Raw genomic sequence first — 20957 nt, forward strand, 5'->3', positions numbered from 1 at the left:
GGAATCCTATTTTTTTGGGCAGAGGATTTTCCCTGGCAGTTTTGTAGAAGGGTCACGGAGCTTCCAGTGAGTGAGCACAGTTTAAACTTGGTGGTGTGCACAATTCATAGAAAGATTGAAGTAAATATACATAAGGAACTGTGGGCAAATATAAAATCTCCACATTAAAGAGCCATCGCTATGCTAAGTGGGGCATAGTGACATCCCAGAAGTGTCATTGATAATGACTGGTGGCGTTAGACGAGCATAACCAAGTAACAAAGGCATTCTATCGGATGAATTGTTGGGAGGAGGTAGTGCTTTGTCCAGAGATGGGCTTTCAATAATAGTATGTAATATTTGTGAAGAATACAAAGTACTTGTTAAGTGTGTAATTTTTTATTTTTTGTCTTCCAGAAAAAGCCACAGATGGGTTACTGCGTTCCGAAGACTGGGCATTAAATATGGAGATATGTGATATTATTAATGAAACTGAAGATGGGTGAGAATTGTGAATGATAACATTGAGGGTAATGCATACATTTTCCCTTGTGTACATTGCTGATCAGTGGATCACATTTAATTTTCCTTCCGCAGACCTAAAGATGCCATCAGGGCACTCAGGAAGAGAATTGTGGGAAACAAGAACTTTCATGAGGTGATACTGGCCTTAACGGTGAGCACTGTTCTTTTATAAAAAAGCATTTATTTTATTGTATGATATTTAAAACTGTACTCCAAGCAGGCATCTAAATGCATTTATACGTCTTGAACCTTCACTGCAGCAGTATAGCTTGATAAAGAATACGCTCCCTGTCTGCCAACACTGTTCATCATTCTCTGCTCTCATGTGGTGGACCCCATGTTATCTCCCATATAGGTTTCTGCTTCTAAATTGTTATGAATATATAACCCTTTTATATGTTTATTAGGGATGGGTCGAACACCCACCTGTTCCGTTCTCAGCAGAACTTCCAAAGAGAGGAAATGTTCTAACCCGTATGACGAACACCATTGAAGTCTATAGGAGTGGAACAGGAAGCCTTTAAAAGTGAACAATTACTTTAAATATAGTGCCTGGGGGGGGTCCCTTTTTTAATGTGCCTCTAAAGTGGCACATCTGTAACATGCATAAAACCCAAAAATAATATTTCTAAAGAAAAAAGTCGAATCCCATTTAAAATGACCCGCGGTTGCAATTGTCGGCACCTGGCTATTGAATAAAACAAAAACAAAAGCGCTGTGGGCAGAGCCCCCCCTCCCCTCCTTTTTCAGGCCCTGCTGGGCTGAATGCTCGGATAAGGGTCTGATGTGGATTTTGGGGGGACCCCACGCCTTTATTTTTATTTTGTCATGGTTCCCTTACAATCTATACCAGACCCAAAGGGCCTGATATGGACTAGAGGAAACCCATTGACAGCTGATGACTCATCGGTTGTTAAGGACGCTGCGGCCAGCTTCCCAGGCCCGCTCCTTAACCAACTTGCACTGGGCCCTGATTGGGCAAAGCTTTTCCCATTCGAGGTACAGAATGCACTGTGCAGCGCGCAGTGTTCGGGTTGTTTTGGGCGAACACTCTGCAAATTTGCGTGTTCAGCAAACGGCCAAACAGGCTAATGTTCGGCCTGAACTCGTACCAATTACCTACTACGACCCGGCCTGTCTGACCCTGCTACTGTCTGCTGCAATCCCTAATGTTTGTATAGGCCTAGATGTTGACTTTTATTTTAAACTTGCAAAATAGAAACAATTTTTTATATTCACTTACTAGCGATGTTACTTGAAGATCTGTTCTTTTTTGCCCTTGGCTAAGCATAGACATGACAGTTCCTGCCACCTTTTGTGCCCGGTATTTTTAGGTTTAATCCTTTCGCACAGACTTAAATTACATTCAGATTACTTTTTGAAAGACCCACACCCTAAACTGTATAAAAATTCACAACCTACAGAATTGAAAGGTGGGTAATTTATCAAGTCTCATTATACTATGTTTAGCCAAGCAATATTTTTTGGTAAAGCCTACCCTAAAATCATTACAAATCTATACAAGATAACCTCAAAAATCCCTGTTAAATATAAAACTGTATTGGGTTAAATATATTGCATACAGTGACAATTTCTGACATGTAAAGCCACATTAATTTTTTACATCCTTTCATTTTTATATTTGAACAAATTACTTTTTTTTTTTTTCTATGCCAAGCAGCCAGATCAAGGCTGGTGGGAGAGGTAAGCAGGGTGGTGTTGTACGTGGCTTCCTTAAAATTGCTCTCTCGCCCCAAGTACTCCTCTCACAATATCTGTTGGGTATAGAGCGTACCTGGAAGTAGAGCCTGATTTGCAGGAGGAGACCTCTTACATCCCTGGCTCAGGAGTCATTGGAGTGGGGACAGTGAGATTGAGAGCGCAGCAAGGTAGGAGTGCCTGGGGTAGTTGTAGTAGCTTGGCACAGTGGCAGGATGATGACCCTTCAGGGATGGCTGGAACTGTAGGTAGCAGTAGAGATGGTTGTAGGTCAGCAACCCAGGAGCTGGCGGGTACAGGAACAGCAGGAAGCTGGATCAGGGTGAGACAAGCCGGGTTGGGTGTAACACAGAGCAGCAGACAGTAGCAGGGTCAGACAGGCCGGATCGGAGCAGGTAATCAGACGGTTGGATACAGGAGACTAAGCGCGGTCAGTGGTACAGGCAAGGTCTAGCAGCAGGTAGGCAAATAGAAGACCGAGCAGGGTCAAAGCAAGCCAAGGTCAGGATAGGCGATATCGGATGGTCAAGCAGAGCTGGGTCCGTACAGGTAATGGATAAACAGGTATGCAGATTACTGGTACAGAGCTGCAGATCAAACGGCAATGCATCATTGCAGCTGCTGGCTTTTTAAATGCATAATGGCGCCAAGTAGCGCTAACGTGCAAGCACCCGATGCGCTCAGCGTGCTTGGATTTTCCCGTATCTTCCCACAAGGGATACCAACATTTAAAACCTTAAACAGGTTCTAACACTGTCTCACTTGGTTTTAAAAAAAATAAAAAATATCTTGTTTTGGCTAGAGAAGGACTATAAAGCAAACCAAGTCTCAGGTATACTGTACTCTCATGTGACGTGATTGCATGCTAATGTACATTAACACTTGAGTATTACTCAACTGGTCTTGTCCTGAGCAAACAAGGAAAAGCCAAACACTGACTTTGCTCCGTACAGTGTGAGTGTGGATTGATATTTTTCCTGGCTAACATTGCATGCAGTCACTCTGTGGTCCTTATTAAAAAAAAAAAAAAAAACTCATTATGGCCACTCTACAAATAACACTGCTAGGTGAGTAACTTGCCACATAGCTGGTATCCGAAAACCTGTTCTCTGCAAACCATATCAGCAAGTTGTAAAAAACACACATAAGTGAACACTTCCCCCAACAACTTTTTTACTTTACAGTTCTTTGGATTATAAAATTATCTAGCTTTTTTTTTTTAGATGCACTTTTATCAGTCCTGACCTAAAGCTATATACATATTGACCTTTGTACCATAAAACTTTCTCCTTCAGGCACTCGAGACATGTGTGAAGAACTGTGGCCACAGGTTTCACGTTTTAGTCGCCAGTCAGGAATTTGTTGAGGGTGTGCTGGTGAAAACTATCCTTCCCAAAAACAACCCTCCAACCATAGTTCATGATAAAGTGCTCAACCTTATCCAGGTAAGTCAAAACATCCAATGAAACAATCTGGAACTATTCATACTTTTGTTTATGGTACAGTAATTCATGTGGATTTCATACAGATTTGTGCTGCAGTTGAAATCTGCAGAGTGTACACTATGCATGCTGAACGTGATTGTAGAAACCTAAACTTTTGTTCACATTGTCTGTCTTCAGTTTTTTCACTGCAAAAACTGCATTAACTTTTATATTGAACCTCAAATATTTGTATTAACCACTTAAGCCCCGGACCTTTAGGCAGCTAAATGCCCAGGCCAAGTTTTGTGATTCGGCACTGCGTCGATTTTTAACAGACAATTGCGCGGTCGTGCGACGTGGCTCCCAAACAAAATTGGCGTACTTTTTTCCCCACAAATAGAGCTTTCATTTGGTGGTATTTGATCACCTCTGCGGGTTTTATTTTTTGCGCTATAAACAAAAATAGAGCGACAATTTTGAAAAAAAAACAATATTTTTTACTTTTTGCTGTAATAAATATCCCCCCCCCAAAAAAAAATAATATATATATATATATATATATATATATATATATATATATATATATATATATATATATATATATATATATATATATATATATATATAATTATTTTTTTTTTGTTCCTCAGTTTAGGCCAATACGTATTCTTCTACCTATTTTTGATAAAAAAAAATCGCAATAAGTGTTTATCGATTGGTTTGCGCAAAATTTATAGCGTTTACAAAATAGGGGATAGTTTTATTGCATTTTTATAAAAAAAAATTTTTACTACTAATGGCGGCGATCAGCGATTTTTTTTTTTTTTCGTGATTGCGACATTATGGCGGACCCTTCGGACAATTTTGACACATTTTTGGGACCATTGTCATTTTCACAGCAAAAAATGCATTTAAATTGCATTGTTTATTGTGAAAATGACAGTTGCAGTTTGGGAGTTAACCACAGGTGGCGCTGTAGGAGTTGGTGTTCACCTAGTGTGTGTTTACAACTGTAGGGGGGTGTGGCTGTAGGACTGACGTCATTGATTGTGTCCCCCTATAAAAGGGATCACTCGATCGATGCAGCCGCCACAGTGAAGCACGGGGAAGCCGTGTTTACATACGGCTCTCCCCGTTCTTCAGCTCCGGGGAGCGATCGCGACGGAGCGGCTATAAATGAATAGCCGCGCCGTCGTCCCGGATCGCTCCCCGCGGGTATCCGACTGGCACATGGGGGGGGGGGGGGTGTCCCGATCCGACCCCCGACCCGCGGAAAAGGCAGGGACGTACATGTACACCCATCTGCCTGTACGTGCCGTTCTGTGGACGTACATATACATGCGGCGGTCGGCAAGTGGTTAAAGCCTAAATGCAGTCAAAATTAAAAACCGATGGTAGTAATCCTCCTCTGTCCTACACCACCCACCCCTGCCACTGTTATCTTCTGGTGTGGTGGTGGTGGTCAATACAGTGTCGGCTGGTGATCAAAAAACCCCAAAAAACATCCATGACAATTGGACACGCATGCATCTGAGTGTTGCTTATCAGTGTGGTCTGATGGATGTAATATTTTTCTCATATGAGCCACTCTACACAATCGCACCAATTCACCCCTGGACTTCTCTGAATGAAGCCCTAAGAAAATAAAAATGTATGGGAAAGTAGAGCGGGTAGGAGATCAAGACAAGAAAGGTGCTCCCATCCTATATAGACAATCCTATGCCCACAGTTGATCCAGAGGAAGGCAAAGCATGATCCAATTTGCTCCAGCATGGGAAAAAATTCTTTAGATTACCCCCCCCCCCCCCCCAAATTTACCTATAAATTTACCTATAAATGTTGGTATACAGTTATATTGTGTACATTCAGGAAAGCATCCAGGCCTTTTTTTAAAGCAATCTACTGAGCTGGACGGAACCAGCTCTTGAAGGAGTCTATTCCACAGCTCTTACTGTGGAGAAGCTTTTTTGTATTTTGAGATTAAAGAGGAGCTCCACCCAAAAAGAGGAAGCTCTGCTTTTCTCGCCCCCCCCCCCCATTCACTGCCACATTTGGCATCTTTTGGAGAGGGGGGTTCCTGGTTTTGACAGGTGCCTGCTTTTGCTTCTGGCTTAGTTTGCCACAGCAAAGTTTGCACCCGGCCCATTGAGAAAGAGCCTGCTGCCAGTTTCCCTCTGCCAAGACGGCACCCAAGAGCTGATTTAAGAATTGGCTTGGGTAAGGACACCGCTGAATGCCTGGACAGGCAAGTACCCTAGTGGCAAAAGTCAGCTAATGAGGTATTTGTAGCTGCAGACTTTAAAAGATTAAATAAAAAATTTGGGGGGTGGAACTCCTTTTTAAATCTCTTTTCCTCCAGACGTAGAGTTCCTCCTTGTTCTCTGTGATGACATTAAAGTGAATAACTCAAAACCAAGTTCACTATATGGCCCACTAATATATTTCAAAATTGTGATCATATTCACCTTAACCACTTCAGCCCCAAGAGAATTTCCCCCCTTCCTGACCGGGCCATTGCGATATGACACTGCGTTGCTTTTACTGACAATTGCGTGGTTGTGCAACGCTGTACCCAAACAAAATTGATGTTCTTTTTCCCACAAATAGAGCTTTCTTTTGGTGGTATTTGATCATCTCTGCAGTTTTTTAATTTTTTGTGCTATAAACAAAAAGCGTACATTTTGGAGAAAAAAAATCCTTTTTGCGATTTTAATATACCCAATTAAAAAAAAAATCGAATTTTCTTCATTGGTTTTGGTCAATATATATTCTACATATTTTTAATAAAACTTGCAATAAGCCTATATTTGAAGACGCTATAACTTGCGCAAACCAACTATGGGAAAGATTTATGCCATTTTTATTTGCTAGTAATGGCGGTGATTATTGACATTGCGGCGGACAGATCGGACACACTTGACCCATTTTTGGGACCATTGACATTTATACAGCGATCAGTGCTATAAAAATGCATGGATTACTATGTAAAGAGAAAGAGAGGGTCTTTTTGCCTGAGTTATTTTTTTAATACAACAAAAAAGTTTTTATTGATGAAAAGGTGGTATACAGCTTATGACATCTATACATTGTACAGCAAAACCAGAAAGACATCCACCATAAACCAAACAGAGCACAGCATTAAGATTACCAGAATAGCTTCACTCCCACCATAATACAGTTTCCCATACTATGGCACTCATCCCGCATTTAATCCCAACAGTCTGTCCATGACCAGATCCACCGGCGAAAGCCCGGGTGTATCCAGCCATGGAGCCCAAAGATTCTCATATTTACGAGTACTCCCTCTGTGTTGATAAATAAGCTTCTCCATACGTAAAATAAGCTTCTCCATACGTAACATGTCACCTATCTTAGCAGTCTATTCCCTTGAAGTCGGGGGATTCTCAGATTTCCAGTGGAACATAATTAACTTCCTGGCCTGGAACAACGCCCTTTGCACAGCCTCCCATGCGTACACCTCCTCCACATACTCCTCCAACACGCCCAGTAAACAGACTCTGGGGTCCACAGATATAGATACCCCAAATACAGAATTGACTGTACTCACTACCTCAGCCCAGTATTTGTGCAGTTTGGGGCATCTCCACGGGAGATGTATGAGATCCCCATGGTCACGCTTGCACCTAGTGCACGTATCATCAGTTTGCATCCCCATCAGTTGCAATCTATGCGGTGTATAGTACACCCGGAAAATTATGTATAGCTGAGTAAGTTGCTGAGCCACATTCAATGAGAAGGAGCTCACCCCCTGAAATATCTCCTCCCACTGTTCTCCATCCAGTTGGCCCACGTCCCTCTCCCACTTTTCCCTCACCGTGACTGGATGCTGCCCCAAGAAGTACTGTAATAGAATGGCGTAACATTGAGAGATAAATCCCTTCGAGGACACAGCATCACCCAGGAGACCGAACACTGGGGTTGGCGACAAATGCCACTCAGAGGACCTACTTTGAGCCCTTACTGCGTGTTGGAGCTGCAGATACTGGAAGAGCATTGAGGATGGGAGTCCATAATCCACTCACAAATCTCCAAACGGCCTGAGCCTCCCATGTCTAAATACATGCTTAATGTGTGATCCCATAGCTTTTCCACCCAGCCCCTATCTGTAATTTGGCCAGTTCTGTGTAAGTATCATTAAGCCATAGGGGGCTGTAGTCAGTGTATCCATCAGCTTGTTGAATATATTTGCATTTATTCCACACTTTTTGTATGAGATTATACGTAGGGTACTTCTTATTTGGTTTGACGAAAGCCAAGGCTTCAAGTTCCATGGGGATGGGCCCATCCCCCACCGTGTGGAGCATCAGTGCCCGGAGGAGCCAATCGGCTCACTCCCGAAGCATCCCAGGTGATGTAACTGCGCCGCCAGATAGTACAACCACGGGTTGGGCAGTGCCAGCCCGCCGTTGTCTTTAGGCCTCTGAAGGTGCTCCAGTTTAATCCTGGGCGGCTTATTCTTCCAGATCAGAGACCGGAAGATGGAGTTCACTATTCGAAAGACTTTTAGAGGAATCACCACCGGGGCATTGTGAAGACAGTAAAGCAATTGCGGCATTAGAATCATCTTCACCAGGTTCACCTTGCCCGCCACCGAAATACGGAGATTGTTCCATGTCTTGACCCGTTCCCTAAACCTCTGAAGCAGAGGGGAGATGTTCAAGTGGCTAAAGTCCCTTGGGTTGGCCGTTGCATGAATCCCCAGGTATTTAAAGGAGGTCGTGACCGGTATGGGGCAGGTTGACGTCAGTTTGTGTGGCATCCCCGTCTAGCAATAACAGGGCAGATTTCGACCAGTTAATCTGTAGGCCAGAGTACCCCCCGAACCTTATAATGGTTGACATGGCCTCCTGCAAGGACATGTCAGTATCTCCCAGCATGAGCAAGGTATCGTCTGCATAAAGCATCACCTTCTCCTGCAGGGGGCCATAGCAAAACCCCACTATAGCTGGATTAGCCCTAATCTCTATAGCGAGGGCTTCAATGGCTAACGAGAAGAGGAGAAGGGACAACGGGCAGCCTTGCCTAGTCCCCCTCCCCAACGCAAAACCATGGGACAGACACCCGAAGGCTCTAATAGCGGCCTCCGGACGACTGTAAAGTAAACTTACCCATGCTATATACGTATCGCCAAATTGCCTGAGTTATTTGATTATACTGTTTGCGGATCTCATTCCATATACATATAGTAAAAACACTTTTCCTCAAAAAAGGGATTTTAAGTTGACCACAAACACATATAGTTGGCAATATATAAAAACCAGCTGAGAACAGAAGCTGTCAAACGACAGACTAGCCAACGCGTTTCAAAAAACACATGTTTTGAATTTTTCTTCAGGGACTAAATCAGGCTTAGGAAGAGATGGTGCATCCACCACACGCATGCGTATGTCCATGCCCTCTGAGCTCCCAGGCATTTGAGTGAGCGTATTTTAAATCCTACATCATTTGAGTTGGTCTTGGAGGTTATATTTCCAGGAGCATGAAAAAGTCAAATGAGTATAAAGCCTTATGCCACCGATAGAATTTGAGAGTCCTGGTCTATCTGGTGTTAGTCCAGAACATAACAATCTAGAGGAATGAATCTGTGCTCTATTGGCAGTTCTACTGTAATCTTGTTCCTGTTAGAAATTGGTGTGGCTCCTATTGTCAGTTTTTGCTTAAAAATTTATATAACGGGTGCCGCGTTCAGTCGGAAGTATTTCGAATCTGAGTTTGTTATGGTGAGTCCCAAATACTTGACCCTAGACACCTTCTGAAGAGGTGTGGAGGCGAAGGCAGCTTGGCATACATCCTTGCCCAGGGAGAGAATTTTGGATTTGTGCCAATTGACACACAGCCTAGAGAAGGTAGAGAGACACGATCTAAAATGGATGCCTGGGGCAGAGACGTGACAGGGTCATCTAAAAACAGAACCACATAGTTGGCGTATAGAGCAGTCTCCACTAAATTGCCCACTGTAATACCTTTCACTAGAGAGGAGGCACACAAGGCCACAGCGATCGGCTCCATTATTAGGGCAAACAGCCCGGGTGCAATTGGGCAACTTACGAAATCCCACGGTCAAACGGGAAAGACTCTGACAATATACCATTCAGTTTGATTGCGGCCGTAGGATGATCATATAATAACTTAACTCAGTGTAAAAACACCTCACTAAAGCCCATGTGTTGTAAAACTGCCTGAGTGTATTGCTAATCGACTGAAACGAATGCCTTTTCTAAATCTAGGAAAACCAACACTCTTCCGTCCGGGCCGTCTATTTCCAATTAACATAAGTAAATACACTCCGGAGACTTGTATCGGTGGCCTTATGGGGCATGAAGCCGGTCAGGGGAAAGTAAATAATGAAGCACTTTAGTGAGTCTGGAAGCTAGCATTTTAGTAAGAATTTTTAAATCCATATTTAATAGAGCTATGGGCCTATAAGAAGCACATAGAAGAGGATATTTGTCCAGTTTAGCAAGTAGCACTACATTGGCCTCATAGAAGGAAAGGGGAAAGGGAATTTGTACGAAGACATTCATTGTATAAGGTTAGCAAATGTGGCAACAATTGCTCCGCATAGTGCTGGTACCATTCCACAGAAAGCCCATCAGGGCCAGGAGACTTACCATTGGGAAAGGAGCCAATAGCGGAAGCCACCCCCCCAGTAAAGGCGCATATAGCAATAACCTAGCGTCATCAGGTATGACAGCCAGATTCATTTATTTCATTAACCGCTTTCCGACCAGCCGCCGCAGTTATACGGCGGCAGGTCGGCTCTGCTGAGCGAGATCACGTAGCTATACATCTCGCCGAGCACCCAATAGTGGCACTCGCCCCTGACGCGCGTGCCCGATCACCGCCGGGCACCCGCGATCGCTCGTTACAGGGGGAGAAATGCCTCATTGTCTGTTCATACAATGTATGAACAGCGATCAGTAATTTCCCCAAGTCAGTCCCACCCCCCCTTCAGTTAGGACACACCCAGGGAACATACTTAACCCCTTTTCCCGCCCCCTAGTGTTAACCCCTTCCCTGCCAGTGTCATTTTTATAGCCATCAATGCATTTTTATAGCACTGATCGCTATAAAAATGCCAATGGTCCTAAAAATGTGTCAAAAGTGTCCGCCATAATGTCGTAGTACCGTAAAAATCGCTGATCGCTGCCATTACTAGTAAAAAAATATATTAATAAAAATGCCATAAAACTATCCCCTATTTTGTGAACGCTATAACTTTTGCGCAAAACAATCAACGCTTATTATTATTATTATTATTATTATTATTATTATTATATATTTTTTTTTTTTACGAAAAATATGTAGAAGAATACGTTTTGGCCTAAACCTGAGAATTTTTTTTCTTAGCTCCGCCTCTTAATTAGGAAACACACGCCTTCCTTTAAAACCCTCCTCTTCCACCATGGCCTCAGTTATTGTGTTTCCTCCGCCATGGTGGAAGTACATGTTGTGGGCCAGAGGAGCTGCGCTCTCTCCAAGGCTTACCTTTTTTTCTGAGTTTTTCTGCCTGGTGTGCAGTGGCGAATGGGGGGTGTTCAGGAGTCCTCAGCCTTTCCACGCTCAGTGGCAGCCAAGGCTCTGCAGGAAGTCGGCACTGTAGAGCCCGGGATCCGCAGGCTTAGGCTCAGGTGGCCGGGCGGTCTCTGCATGGCTGTTCCGGGTCCTGGCAGGTAGGTGACATCATGCACAGTTTTGCGGCTTCCTGTAGGGGCGTGGCGGCACTTGGTCCACGCCGCCTGGAACGCAGAGGCTAGAGGACAGACCTGTAGAGCGGCGTCTTCCGGTTCCGGCCATCTCAGACGACGCCGGACCCGGGAAATTGAAAAATCAGATGGTCCTAGCTGCTTTCCCTATTGCGATGGAGGAGGGATCGACAGCGATGGCAGAGACAGGCACCCCAGACACTGCTCAGGTCCAGGTAAGAGGGGTAAAATGGTACCTTTATTCTTTACTTCATGGACTTAATGTTTTTGTTTGATTGTCCTCCTTAAAGGAGCCTGTGCTGCAGAGTCAGAGGTAAACTTTTCTCGGTGCCTGTCAGCTTGCACATGTGGCGGTGATTTGTTTATTCTGGTGTTTTCCTTTGGTTTGGTGTTTTTTTTTTTTTTTTCTTTTAAAAAAATTAATGGAAAAAAAAAACATTAAGTGGGACATTTCTCCTCTTTATGTTTCTTCAGGAAAAACTGAAAACTAAAAAAACACCAACTCAATTTGTGTCCTTCTTGCAAGAACCCTCTTAGAGATGCATGGCAGAAGGCAATGTGCAGAACCTGTATCGGGGATCTGGTGGAGGAAGAGACATCCCAGCAATAGAAGGATTTATTTTCCTCGTGCGAGAACTCACAAGTTCTGAGTTCAGTTAAATCCACATTGGTTCACAGTCCAGCAGTACAATCTGAGCCCCAGCAAGTACCACCCAGCCCAAAAGCCTCCACCTCCAAGTCAGAGTTTGGAGATTCTGGGGATGAAGGGACAAGTACTCTTCGCTCAGTCAGAGATTCAGATGAGGAGGAAGAGGATAGCAGAAGTTCCAGATGCAAAGTCTCTTTAGACGAAGTGGACGATCTGCTGAGTGCAATTTATACTTCACTTGAAATTCAGGAAGAAAAGGTACAATTGTCTCTTCACGAAAAAATGTACCAGGGGCTGGATAATTCCAAACATAAAGTGTTCCCAGTCCACAAAGTAGTATCGGATCAAATTGAAAAAGAGTGGAAAGATCCGGAAAGGGGTCCTTTCTTTTCTAAAAGCCTAAAAAGGAGATTCCCCTTTGAAGATAAGGATTCCGAAGTCTGGAATAAGAAGCCACAAGTAGATGCGGCTTTCTCTCAGGTGTCACGACGCACGCATCTTGCGTTTGAGGACATGTGGGTATTGAAGGACGCCATGGATAAAAGGGCGAACTCCCTGCTAAAAAAGGCGTGGAATTCTACGTCACTCAGTCTTAGACCCGCTATGGCTTCCACAGTGGTGGCAAGAAACTTGGAGTGCTGGGTGGAAAAACTGATGAGCCATGTAGAAGCAGATATATTGGAATATTTTCCCCTGATTTTAAAATCAATCAGGTACATGGCTGACGCATCAGCTTAATCAATCAAGATGGCAGCTAGATCTTCTGCCTTAGTAAATTCAGCCAGGCGTACAGTCTGGCTTAAAACCTGGACAGGAGACACGGCCTCTAAAATCGAACTCTGCGGTTTACCCTTTTCAGGGGATTTACTATTTGGGCCAGATCTAGAAAATGTTTTGGACAGAACAGCCGACAAAAAGAAGGCTTTCCCTGCCAAAAAGAAAGAACCCGTTCAAAAGGATTTTCGTTCTTTTCAGCAATCCTACAAAAATGGAACAAAAACGCTGGGTTCCACCAAAGGGTAGGGTAAGAGGAATTCTTTTCAAATCCCCCTCAATCTGAATCCAGTGGGGGGAAGATTGTCTGCTTCCTTTTTTCAATGGAACCAATTGGTCAAAAGTCCCTTTTGTAAGAAACATTATTGCACAAGGGTACAACCTGGAGTTTTCAGAATGCCCTCCATGCAGGTTTTATGTTACAGCCCTACCAAGGGATCAGGAAAAAGCTTCCGCTATGATGAGCCTGTTAAAGAATCTGATCCAACAGGAAGTTATTATCCAGGTCCCAAAACAGGAGGGAAAAGGGGTTTACTCCCACATATTTCTAGTAACAAAGCCCTCAGGCAAATTTCGCCTAATTCTAAACCTGAAGATCCTGAACAAGTCCATAAGGTACAAGCACTTCCGCATGGACACTATCCACTCCATAACGAAGTTGTTAACACTGGATTGCTTCATGGCTTCTCTGGATCTAAGAGATGCTTACCTACATGTACCAATAGCTCAGGCCTCCCAAAGGTTTCTTCGCCTGGCAATCAACCTAGGGACAGTTAGGCATCTACAATTCAGGGCTCTGCCGTTCCGCCTTTCATCCTCCCCCAGTATTTTCACAAAGGTGATGGCGAAAGCTTTGGAACCTCTGAAACTGAGGGGGGTCTCGGTTGTTCATATTTGGACGATCTCCTGTTTTTTGCGGATTCGAAGGATCAGCTTGTGACAAATCTCCAAGTGTCACAGACTCATCTCAAAAGCCTAGGATGGCTGTTGAATCTAGAAAAGTCAAACCTAGACCCTGCACAGGAGATTAGGTTTCTGGGTTACACCATCAATTCAGTCCTCCAAAAGGTGTTCCTCCTTCAGGAAAAGATAGAGAAAATCGATACCGCAGTGAGTCAGATTCAGACAAATCTCTCAGTATCCATAAAATCAGCCATGGCAGTTCTGGGCCTACTCACGGCTTTGATTCCTGCGGTCCAATGGGCGAGATTACATTCCAGACCCCTACAGAGGAACATCCTACAAGTGTGGTCTCACCAGGAATCGCTGGAAAAACATTTCAAACCAACATCAAGGGTAAAACGGGCCCTCTGGTGGTGGAGAGATCCTTCCAATCTGTCGAAGGGTCTCACATGGGTTCTACCTTTGGACAAGCGTCTGACAACAGACGCAAGTTCTTGGGGCTGGGGAGCCCATCTGGACGGACAGACTGCACAAGGGTCTTGGTCCAAAATGGAGGCAAGGAAGTCATCAAATTGGCGAGAGCTGAAAGCCGTTCTTATTGGTCTCCTGGCCTTTCAACAGATGCTTAAGGGTCGTCATGTTCAGGTCTTGTCAGAAAATACAACAGCAGTTGCCTATGTGATCAAACAAGGCGGGACCAGGAGCCAAGGTCTGATGGAATTGGCCAACCAGTTATTGTCCTGGGCAGAGCTAAATGTGTTTTCTTTGTCAGCAGTTCACCTAAAGAGATCTCAATCTGTTAGCAGACCTTCTGAGCAGAAGCAGAGTAGTAGAGGCAGAATGGAGTCTGAATCAGGAGATATTCAACATGATCTCCAAGGAATGGGGGCATCCCCAAGTGGACCTTTTTGCCAGCCAACAAAATTCAAAGGTCCAGGAGTTCTTTTCTCTCCACAGAGGAGACCAGGCGATAGGCATGGATGCTCTAGCCCATCCATGGGATTACCAACTGTGCTACGCTTTTCCCCCCCTTTCCCTTAATCCTGTTAGTTTTAAGGAAATTCAGGGAAGAAAATACCAACCTAATTCTGATTACTCCCTTTTGGCCAAAGAGGCCTTGGTTTGCAACAGTTTTGAATCTGGCCGTAAAGCCTCCATGGAAACTACCGTCCAGGAAGGACCTTCTAACACAGGGCTCTGTGTGTCATCCAGAAACCGACAGGTTACACCTAAGCGCTTGGTTTCTGAAGAAGACATTCTAAAAACCAAAGGTTTGTCTGACAAAGTAGTAAGGACCCTACTGTCCAGTAGGAAGAAGGTAACTAGAGCTATATACTTTAAAGTGTGGAAGAAATTCAATTCTTGGTGTTCTTCCAAAGACGTTGAAACCAAGAGTGTAGTTTTCAGTTCTGGAGTTTCTCCATGAGGGAATGGAGAAAGGACTTGCAGCCAGCACCTCAAAAACGCAGGTAGCGGCTTTCTGTTTATTTTGAGAAAACTCTGTCCAGAGAACCCTTAATTTCTAGTTTTTGTTTTTAGGGCACTTGCACGGAACAGACCAGTGACCCTCAAAGTTTTTCCCAGCTGGGACTTATCTGTTGTTTTACAGGGTTTAAGGGGAGCTCCGTTTAAACCTTTAGAAGATTCTTCTTTGAAAAATGTAATTCTCAAAACAGTTTTTTTTGGTGGCCATTACTTCAGCAAGAGTCGGCGAACTCCAAGCTCTGGCCATTACAGAACCTTTTCTAAGTCTTTTAGCCGCAATGCGCACTGGGAAATGTAGGCGCGCATGCGCAGTGGCGAAAAAACGTCAAACGTGAGGTCAAGCCTCATTTCCTTACAACACTCCCCCCTCCAACCAATTTGAATTAGGCGCCCTTACGCCTGCTCGTTTTAGGCTACGCCGCCGTAGATTAGCAGGTAAGTTGATTTAGAATCATTACTAGCCTAGCTAATTTACGGCAGCGTAGCCTAAAAAGGCTAAGCTACGCCGCCGCAAGTTTAATCCGATCTACCTGAATCTACCTAACAGTGTCTCACTCTAATCGGCTAATTAAGCCATAATTCCTGCAAAGGGTTCCTGAGCCATTAAATGGTCGGTCTAGTTCAGTAGGAATCGCAATCATGGGAAAGACTGACCTGACAGTTGTGTAGAAAACCATCATTGACACCCTCCTTAACCACCGGACCATATTGCTGCCCAAAGACCAGAGCACTTTTTGCGATTCGGCACTGCGTCGCTTTAACTGACAATTGCACGGTCGTGCGACATGGCTCCCAAACAAAATTGGCGTCCCCCCCCCCCCCCCACAAATAGAGCTTTCTTTTGGTGGTATTTGATCACCTCTGCGGTTTTTAGTTTTTGCGCTATAAACAAAAATTGAGCGACAATTTTGAAAAAAAAAGAATATTTTTTACTTTTTTGCTATAATAAATATCCCCCAAAAATATATATAAAAAAAAAATTTTTCCTCAGTTTAGGCCGATACGTATTCTTCTACATATTTTTCGTAAAAAAACCCGCAATGAGCATTTATTGATTGCGCAAAAGTTATAGCGTTTACAAAATAGGGGGTATTTTTATGGCATTTTTATTATTCTTTTTTTACTAGTAATGGCGGCGATCAGCGTTTTTTTTTTCGGTACTGCGACTTTATAGCGGACACTTTTGACACATTTTTGGGACCATTGGCATTTTTATAGCGATCAGTGCTATAAAAATGCACTGGATTACTATAAAAATGCCACTGGCAGTGAAGGGGTTAACACTAGGGGGCAAGGAAGGGGTTAAGTATGTTACCTGGGTGTGTTCTAACTGTAGGGGATGGCCTCACTAGGGGAAATGACCGATCTTCTGTTCATACATTGTATGAACAGAAGATCAGCATTTCTCTCCCTGACAGGACCGGGAGCGATCATGCCCGCCGGGCACACGCGCCCCTAGTGGCCTGTGCGAGAGCCGACATATAGCTACGGGCTCTCGCGCAGGGGAGCCAACCTGCCGCCGTAAGTATTAAAAGATGGAAAGCCTCAAAAGGTAATTGCAAAAGAAGTTGGATGTTCCCAAAGTGCTGTTTCAAAGCACATTAATAGAAAGTTATGTGGAATGGAAAAGTGTGGAAGAAAAAGGTGCACAAGCAGCAGGGATGACCGTAGCCTGTAAGAGGTTTGTCGGGAAAAGGCTATTCAAAAGTGTTGGAGACTTTCACTTTGAGTGGACCGAGGCTGGAGTCAGCGCATCAAGAGCCACCACACACAAGACAGATCCTGGACATGGGCTTCAAATGTCGTATTCCTCTTGTCAAGCCACTCCTGAACAACAAACAACATCAGAAGCATTTTGACCTGGGCCAAAGAAAAACATACCTGGTCTGTTGCTCAGTGGCCCAAAGTCCTCTCTTCTGATGAGAGCAAATTTTGCATCTCATTTGGAAACCAAGGACCCAGAGTATGGAGGAAGAATGGCGAGGCACACACTGCAAGATGCTTAAAGTCTCCTTTTTATATTGTGAAAGATAATGTTACGCAGAGTAAATTGATACCCAACATGTCACGCTTCAAAATTTCGTCCGCTCGTGGAATGGCGACAAACTTTTACACTTTAAAATCTCCATAGGCGACGTTTAAAAAAAATTCTACAGGTTGCATGTTTTGAGTTACAGAAGAGGTCTAGGGCTAGAATTATCGCTCTCGCTCTACCAATCGTGGCGATACCGTGTGGTTTGAACACCGTTTACATATACGGGAGCTACTCACGTATGCGTTCGCTTCTGCGCGCGAGCTTGGCGGGACGGGGCGCGTTTTTCTGGCTCCTAACTTTTTAGATTCCAAGCAAATATGTCAAACCCTGACATAAAATCTCAATAAAATACATTTACATTTTTGATTGTAACATGACAAAATGTGGAAAAATTCAAGGGGTATTAATACTTTTTTCAAGGCACTGTATGATGCATGCGTCTCCTCAGCGTGAGTTTTGAACCAATGTGCCGGAACACATAATCTGTTCATGTGAGCAGCCAGTGGTTTATAGTAGTTTAGTGGAAAAGGGAAGGGAGGTGCACCGAAGTGTAGTGGTTAAAAAGCACAATTTGTTGCAAAAATAGAATGACACTCACAAGATTTAAGCATAGTCTTTAAATGGATTGTCATCCTCTGGGGCTGCTGCTGTCCTATACTCCATCCGGGGTCCTGGTGGCTGTACAGGGAAGAGCTGGGACACAGGAAGCATTCAGGAAGTCCAAGCTGGCTGTTGTGGACTGCACAGCAGAAAGTGGTGTCACTGGATGGTGGAGAGGAAGAAAAGTCCCTGGCCTGGCTACGTACTCAGAGCGTACAGCTTCTTCTACTGGCTTTGCTGCACCAGGGAGGTTGCAGCTTATATACACACTGTGTGATTGCCTGCGGCAGTGGAACTACATAGAGTTAAATCATGATAAAAAAGTGGTTTACAGTACATTACATACAGCATTCATAAGAACTAAAAAGGATAAGAACTTTACAAATATGATTACTAAAAAGGAGCCAATGCACAATTGGACATGGAGGAGAGGAAAGGTGGCGGGATATACAGTGTATATTTTATATCAGCATGATGTAACAGTAAGCAAAAAAGAATATAACATATCAAACAAGACATTATCATCTAACAAGGTAATAGTACCTATGATTACTTACTATCTGTAAACCACCGCCCCCTAGGCAAGGATCTGAATCTTGCGATATCTAAGATGAGTGGGACCATGAGGGTCCGCTGAAAAAAAAATGCAGGGATATATGTTGAAAATTGTAATGTTAAAGTCTTGGAGGTGTGGATCATAATTTCCCCTGCACCGCTGCTCTGCCATACCAAGAGACGTGCTTCAGATCCCATGATTGTAGACCCTTATGAGAAGTAAACTTGCTCGTCTTCCAAGTGAATGGCTTTTTTTTTATTTTTTTTTGCATAGAGATGCCTCCTCCTGCTATAGTCTTGGCTGTCCAAATTGAAAACTACACAAAGCCCTAAACCTAATGCTAAGAGAATTCCACTAAATATATCATTAAATTTGATAAGGTCAGATGTGGGTCAGTGAGGAAACGGCCACATACACTGCATCTGTAAAGTATTCACAGCACTTCACTTTTTCCACATTTTATGTAACGGCCTTATTCCGAAATAAATTCAATTCATATTTTTCCTCAAAATTCTACAAACCATACCCCATAATGACAATGTGAAAGAAGTTTGATTTGAAATTTTTGCAAATATATAAATATAAAATGGAATTTTTTTTGCATATATAGAAGTATTCACAGCCTTTACTCAATAATGCTACAAGCTTGCCATACCTATTTTTGTGCAGTTTCTCACACTTCTTCTTTGCATGACCTCCCAATCTCCATCAGGTTGTATGGGGATCATCGGTGCACAGCTATTTTCAGATCTCTCTGGAGATGTTCAATCGGGTTCATGTCAGGGCTTTGGCTGGGCCACTCAAGGACATTGAGTTGTCCCATAGCCACGCTATCTTTTCTGTGCGCTTAAGGTCATTGTGCTACAGTAAAGGTAAACCTTTGCCCCGGTTTAAGGTCTAGAGCGCTTTGGAACGGGTTTTCATCAAGGATGTCTCTGTACTTTGCTGCATTTATCTTTCCTCAATTCTGACTAGTCTCCCTTTTCCTGTTGCTGAAAAACATCCCCACAGCATGATGCTACCACCACCATGCTTCACTGTAATGATGGTATTGGCCAGGTGAGCAGTACCTGGTTTTCTCCAGACATAACACTTGCCATTTATCCCAAAGCGTTCAATCTTTGTTTTATCAGACCAGAGAATTTTGTTTCTCATGGTCTGAGAATCCTTACGGTGCCTTTTGGCAAACTCCTGGCGGGCTGTCGTGCCTTTTACTGAGGAGTGGCTTCCATCTAGAGGGTTCTCCTCTCTCCACAGAAAAAACACTGAAGCTCTGTCAGTGACCGTCGGGTTCTTGGTCAACTCCCTGACTAAGGCCTTTCTTCCCCGATTACTCAGTTTGTCCAGGCGGCCTGCTCTGCAAAGAGTCCTGGTGGTTCCAAACTTCCATTTATGGATGATGAAGGCCACTGTGCTCATTGGGACCTTCTATGCTGCAGAAATGTTTCTGTACCCTTCCTCAGATCTGTGCCTCCATACAATCCTGTCCTTAAAGGTCTAATGACAATTCATTGGACTTTATGGTTGATGCTCTGACATGCACTATTAACTGTGGGACCTTTTTATATAGACAGGTGTGTACCTTTTCAAATCGTGTCCAATCAACTGAATTTACCACAGGTGGACTACGGTTAAGTTGTAAAAACATCTAAAGCAGGGGTGTTTGAAGTAAAATTCATTAGGGTCCAGTCAGTAAACATTTTTTTCCAGCCGAGGTCCGAATCATATGTTTGACTCTCAATGGCACCTCTGCACAAACAAGGCGTGTTTTTGAGAGTTCTACGCGGCATGGTGCCACAGTACCATGTAGCTTGCTATGGTGCAATTACAAAAAAGGGCCAGGGACTAATTTTTATGCTTTTATATGGCTTTGGCTGAGCCACTCAAGGTTAGAGTTGTCCCATAGCCACTCCCTAGCCCAATGCCTACTGAAATGGGCTGCCGACATGCAGTAATGTGAACCTAGCCTCAGATCCTTCACATCCCAATCCTTTTTATTACATTAGTGTTCTCTGTTCCCCTGCACATCATCCCCCCCCCTTCACATTACAGTCCTTGGCCCCTTTCACATTCTTGTCTGCGGCCCCCTTTTAAATAACCCCTAACTTCAAATTGCAGTTCCTGGCCCCCTTCATATGGCATATCAAAAAAAGCAGATCCTAAATGACGTTTTGGTATTTATTCATGAATTTTTCACAAGTATTTGGAGATTGACATTTCCGGAATTTTTTGATATTCAATTTGTATTTTTTATCGCACGTTGTTTCCTGCCAGCGGTTTTACAGCTGTCGGCTTCTTTTTGCACTGGGTGTGATTTGCACCCTGGATTTATACAGCACTTTATATTTATTTGCACTAGTCTATTTTGGAATAATAATTATTGATTATAGTTATCATTTATTATTGGTAAGCACCATAACACCCCCATCTTCAAGATCCTAAATGGCCCAACCACAGCAGGGCTGGACGGAACATTGACTCAGTCTGGACTTGGTCCGCCATTTAGTGATGCCTGATCTAAAGGATGATCAGTGAAAACGGAATGCACCGGAGCTCAATTTTGAGTCATGGCAAAGTCTGA

At 43.7% G+C, this 20957-nt stretch overlaps 1 protein-coding gene across 1 annotated transcript in view; it reads left to right on the forward strand.

Annotated features, from left to right (window-relative positions):
- Window positions 1–20957, forward strand: part of TOM1 (target of myb1 membrane trafficking protein) — a 235946-nt gene that overhangs the window by 57028 nt on the left and 157961 nt on the right. Inside the window, exons 2-4 of the mRNA XM_040359559.1 lie at window positions 397–481; window positions 577–655; window positions 3519–3668. Coding sequence (XP_040215493.1) covers window positions 397–481; window positions 577–655; window positions 3519–3668 — 314 coding nt within the window. The remainder of the gene's footprint in view (window positions 1–396; window positions 482–576; window positions 656–3518; window positions 3669–20957) is intronic.

This window comes from Rana temporaria, chromosome 7 (genome assembly GCF_905171775.1).
Source record: "Rana temporaria chromosome 7, aRanTem1.1, whole genome shotgun sequence".
In the NCBI taxonomy this organism is placed as follows: Eukaryota; Metazoa; Chordata; class Amphibia; order Anura; family Ranidae; genus Rana; species Rana temporaria.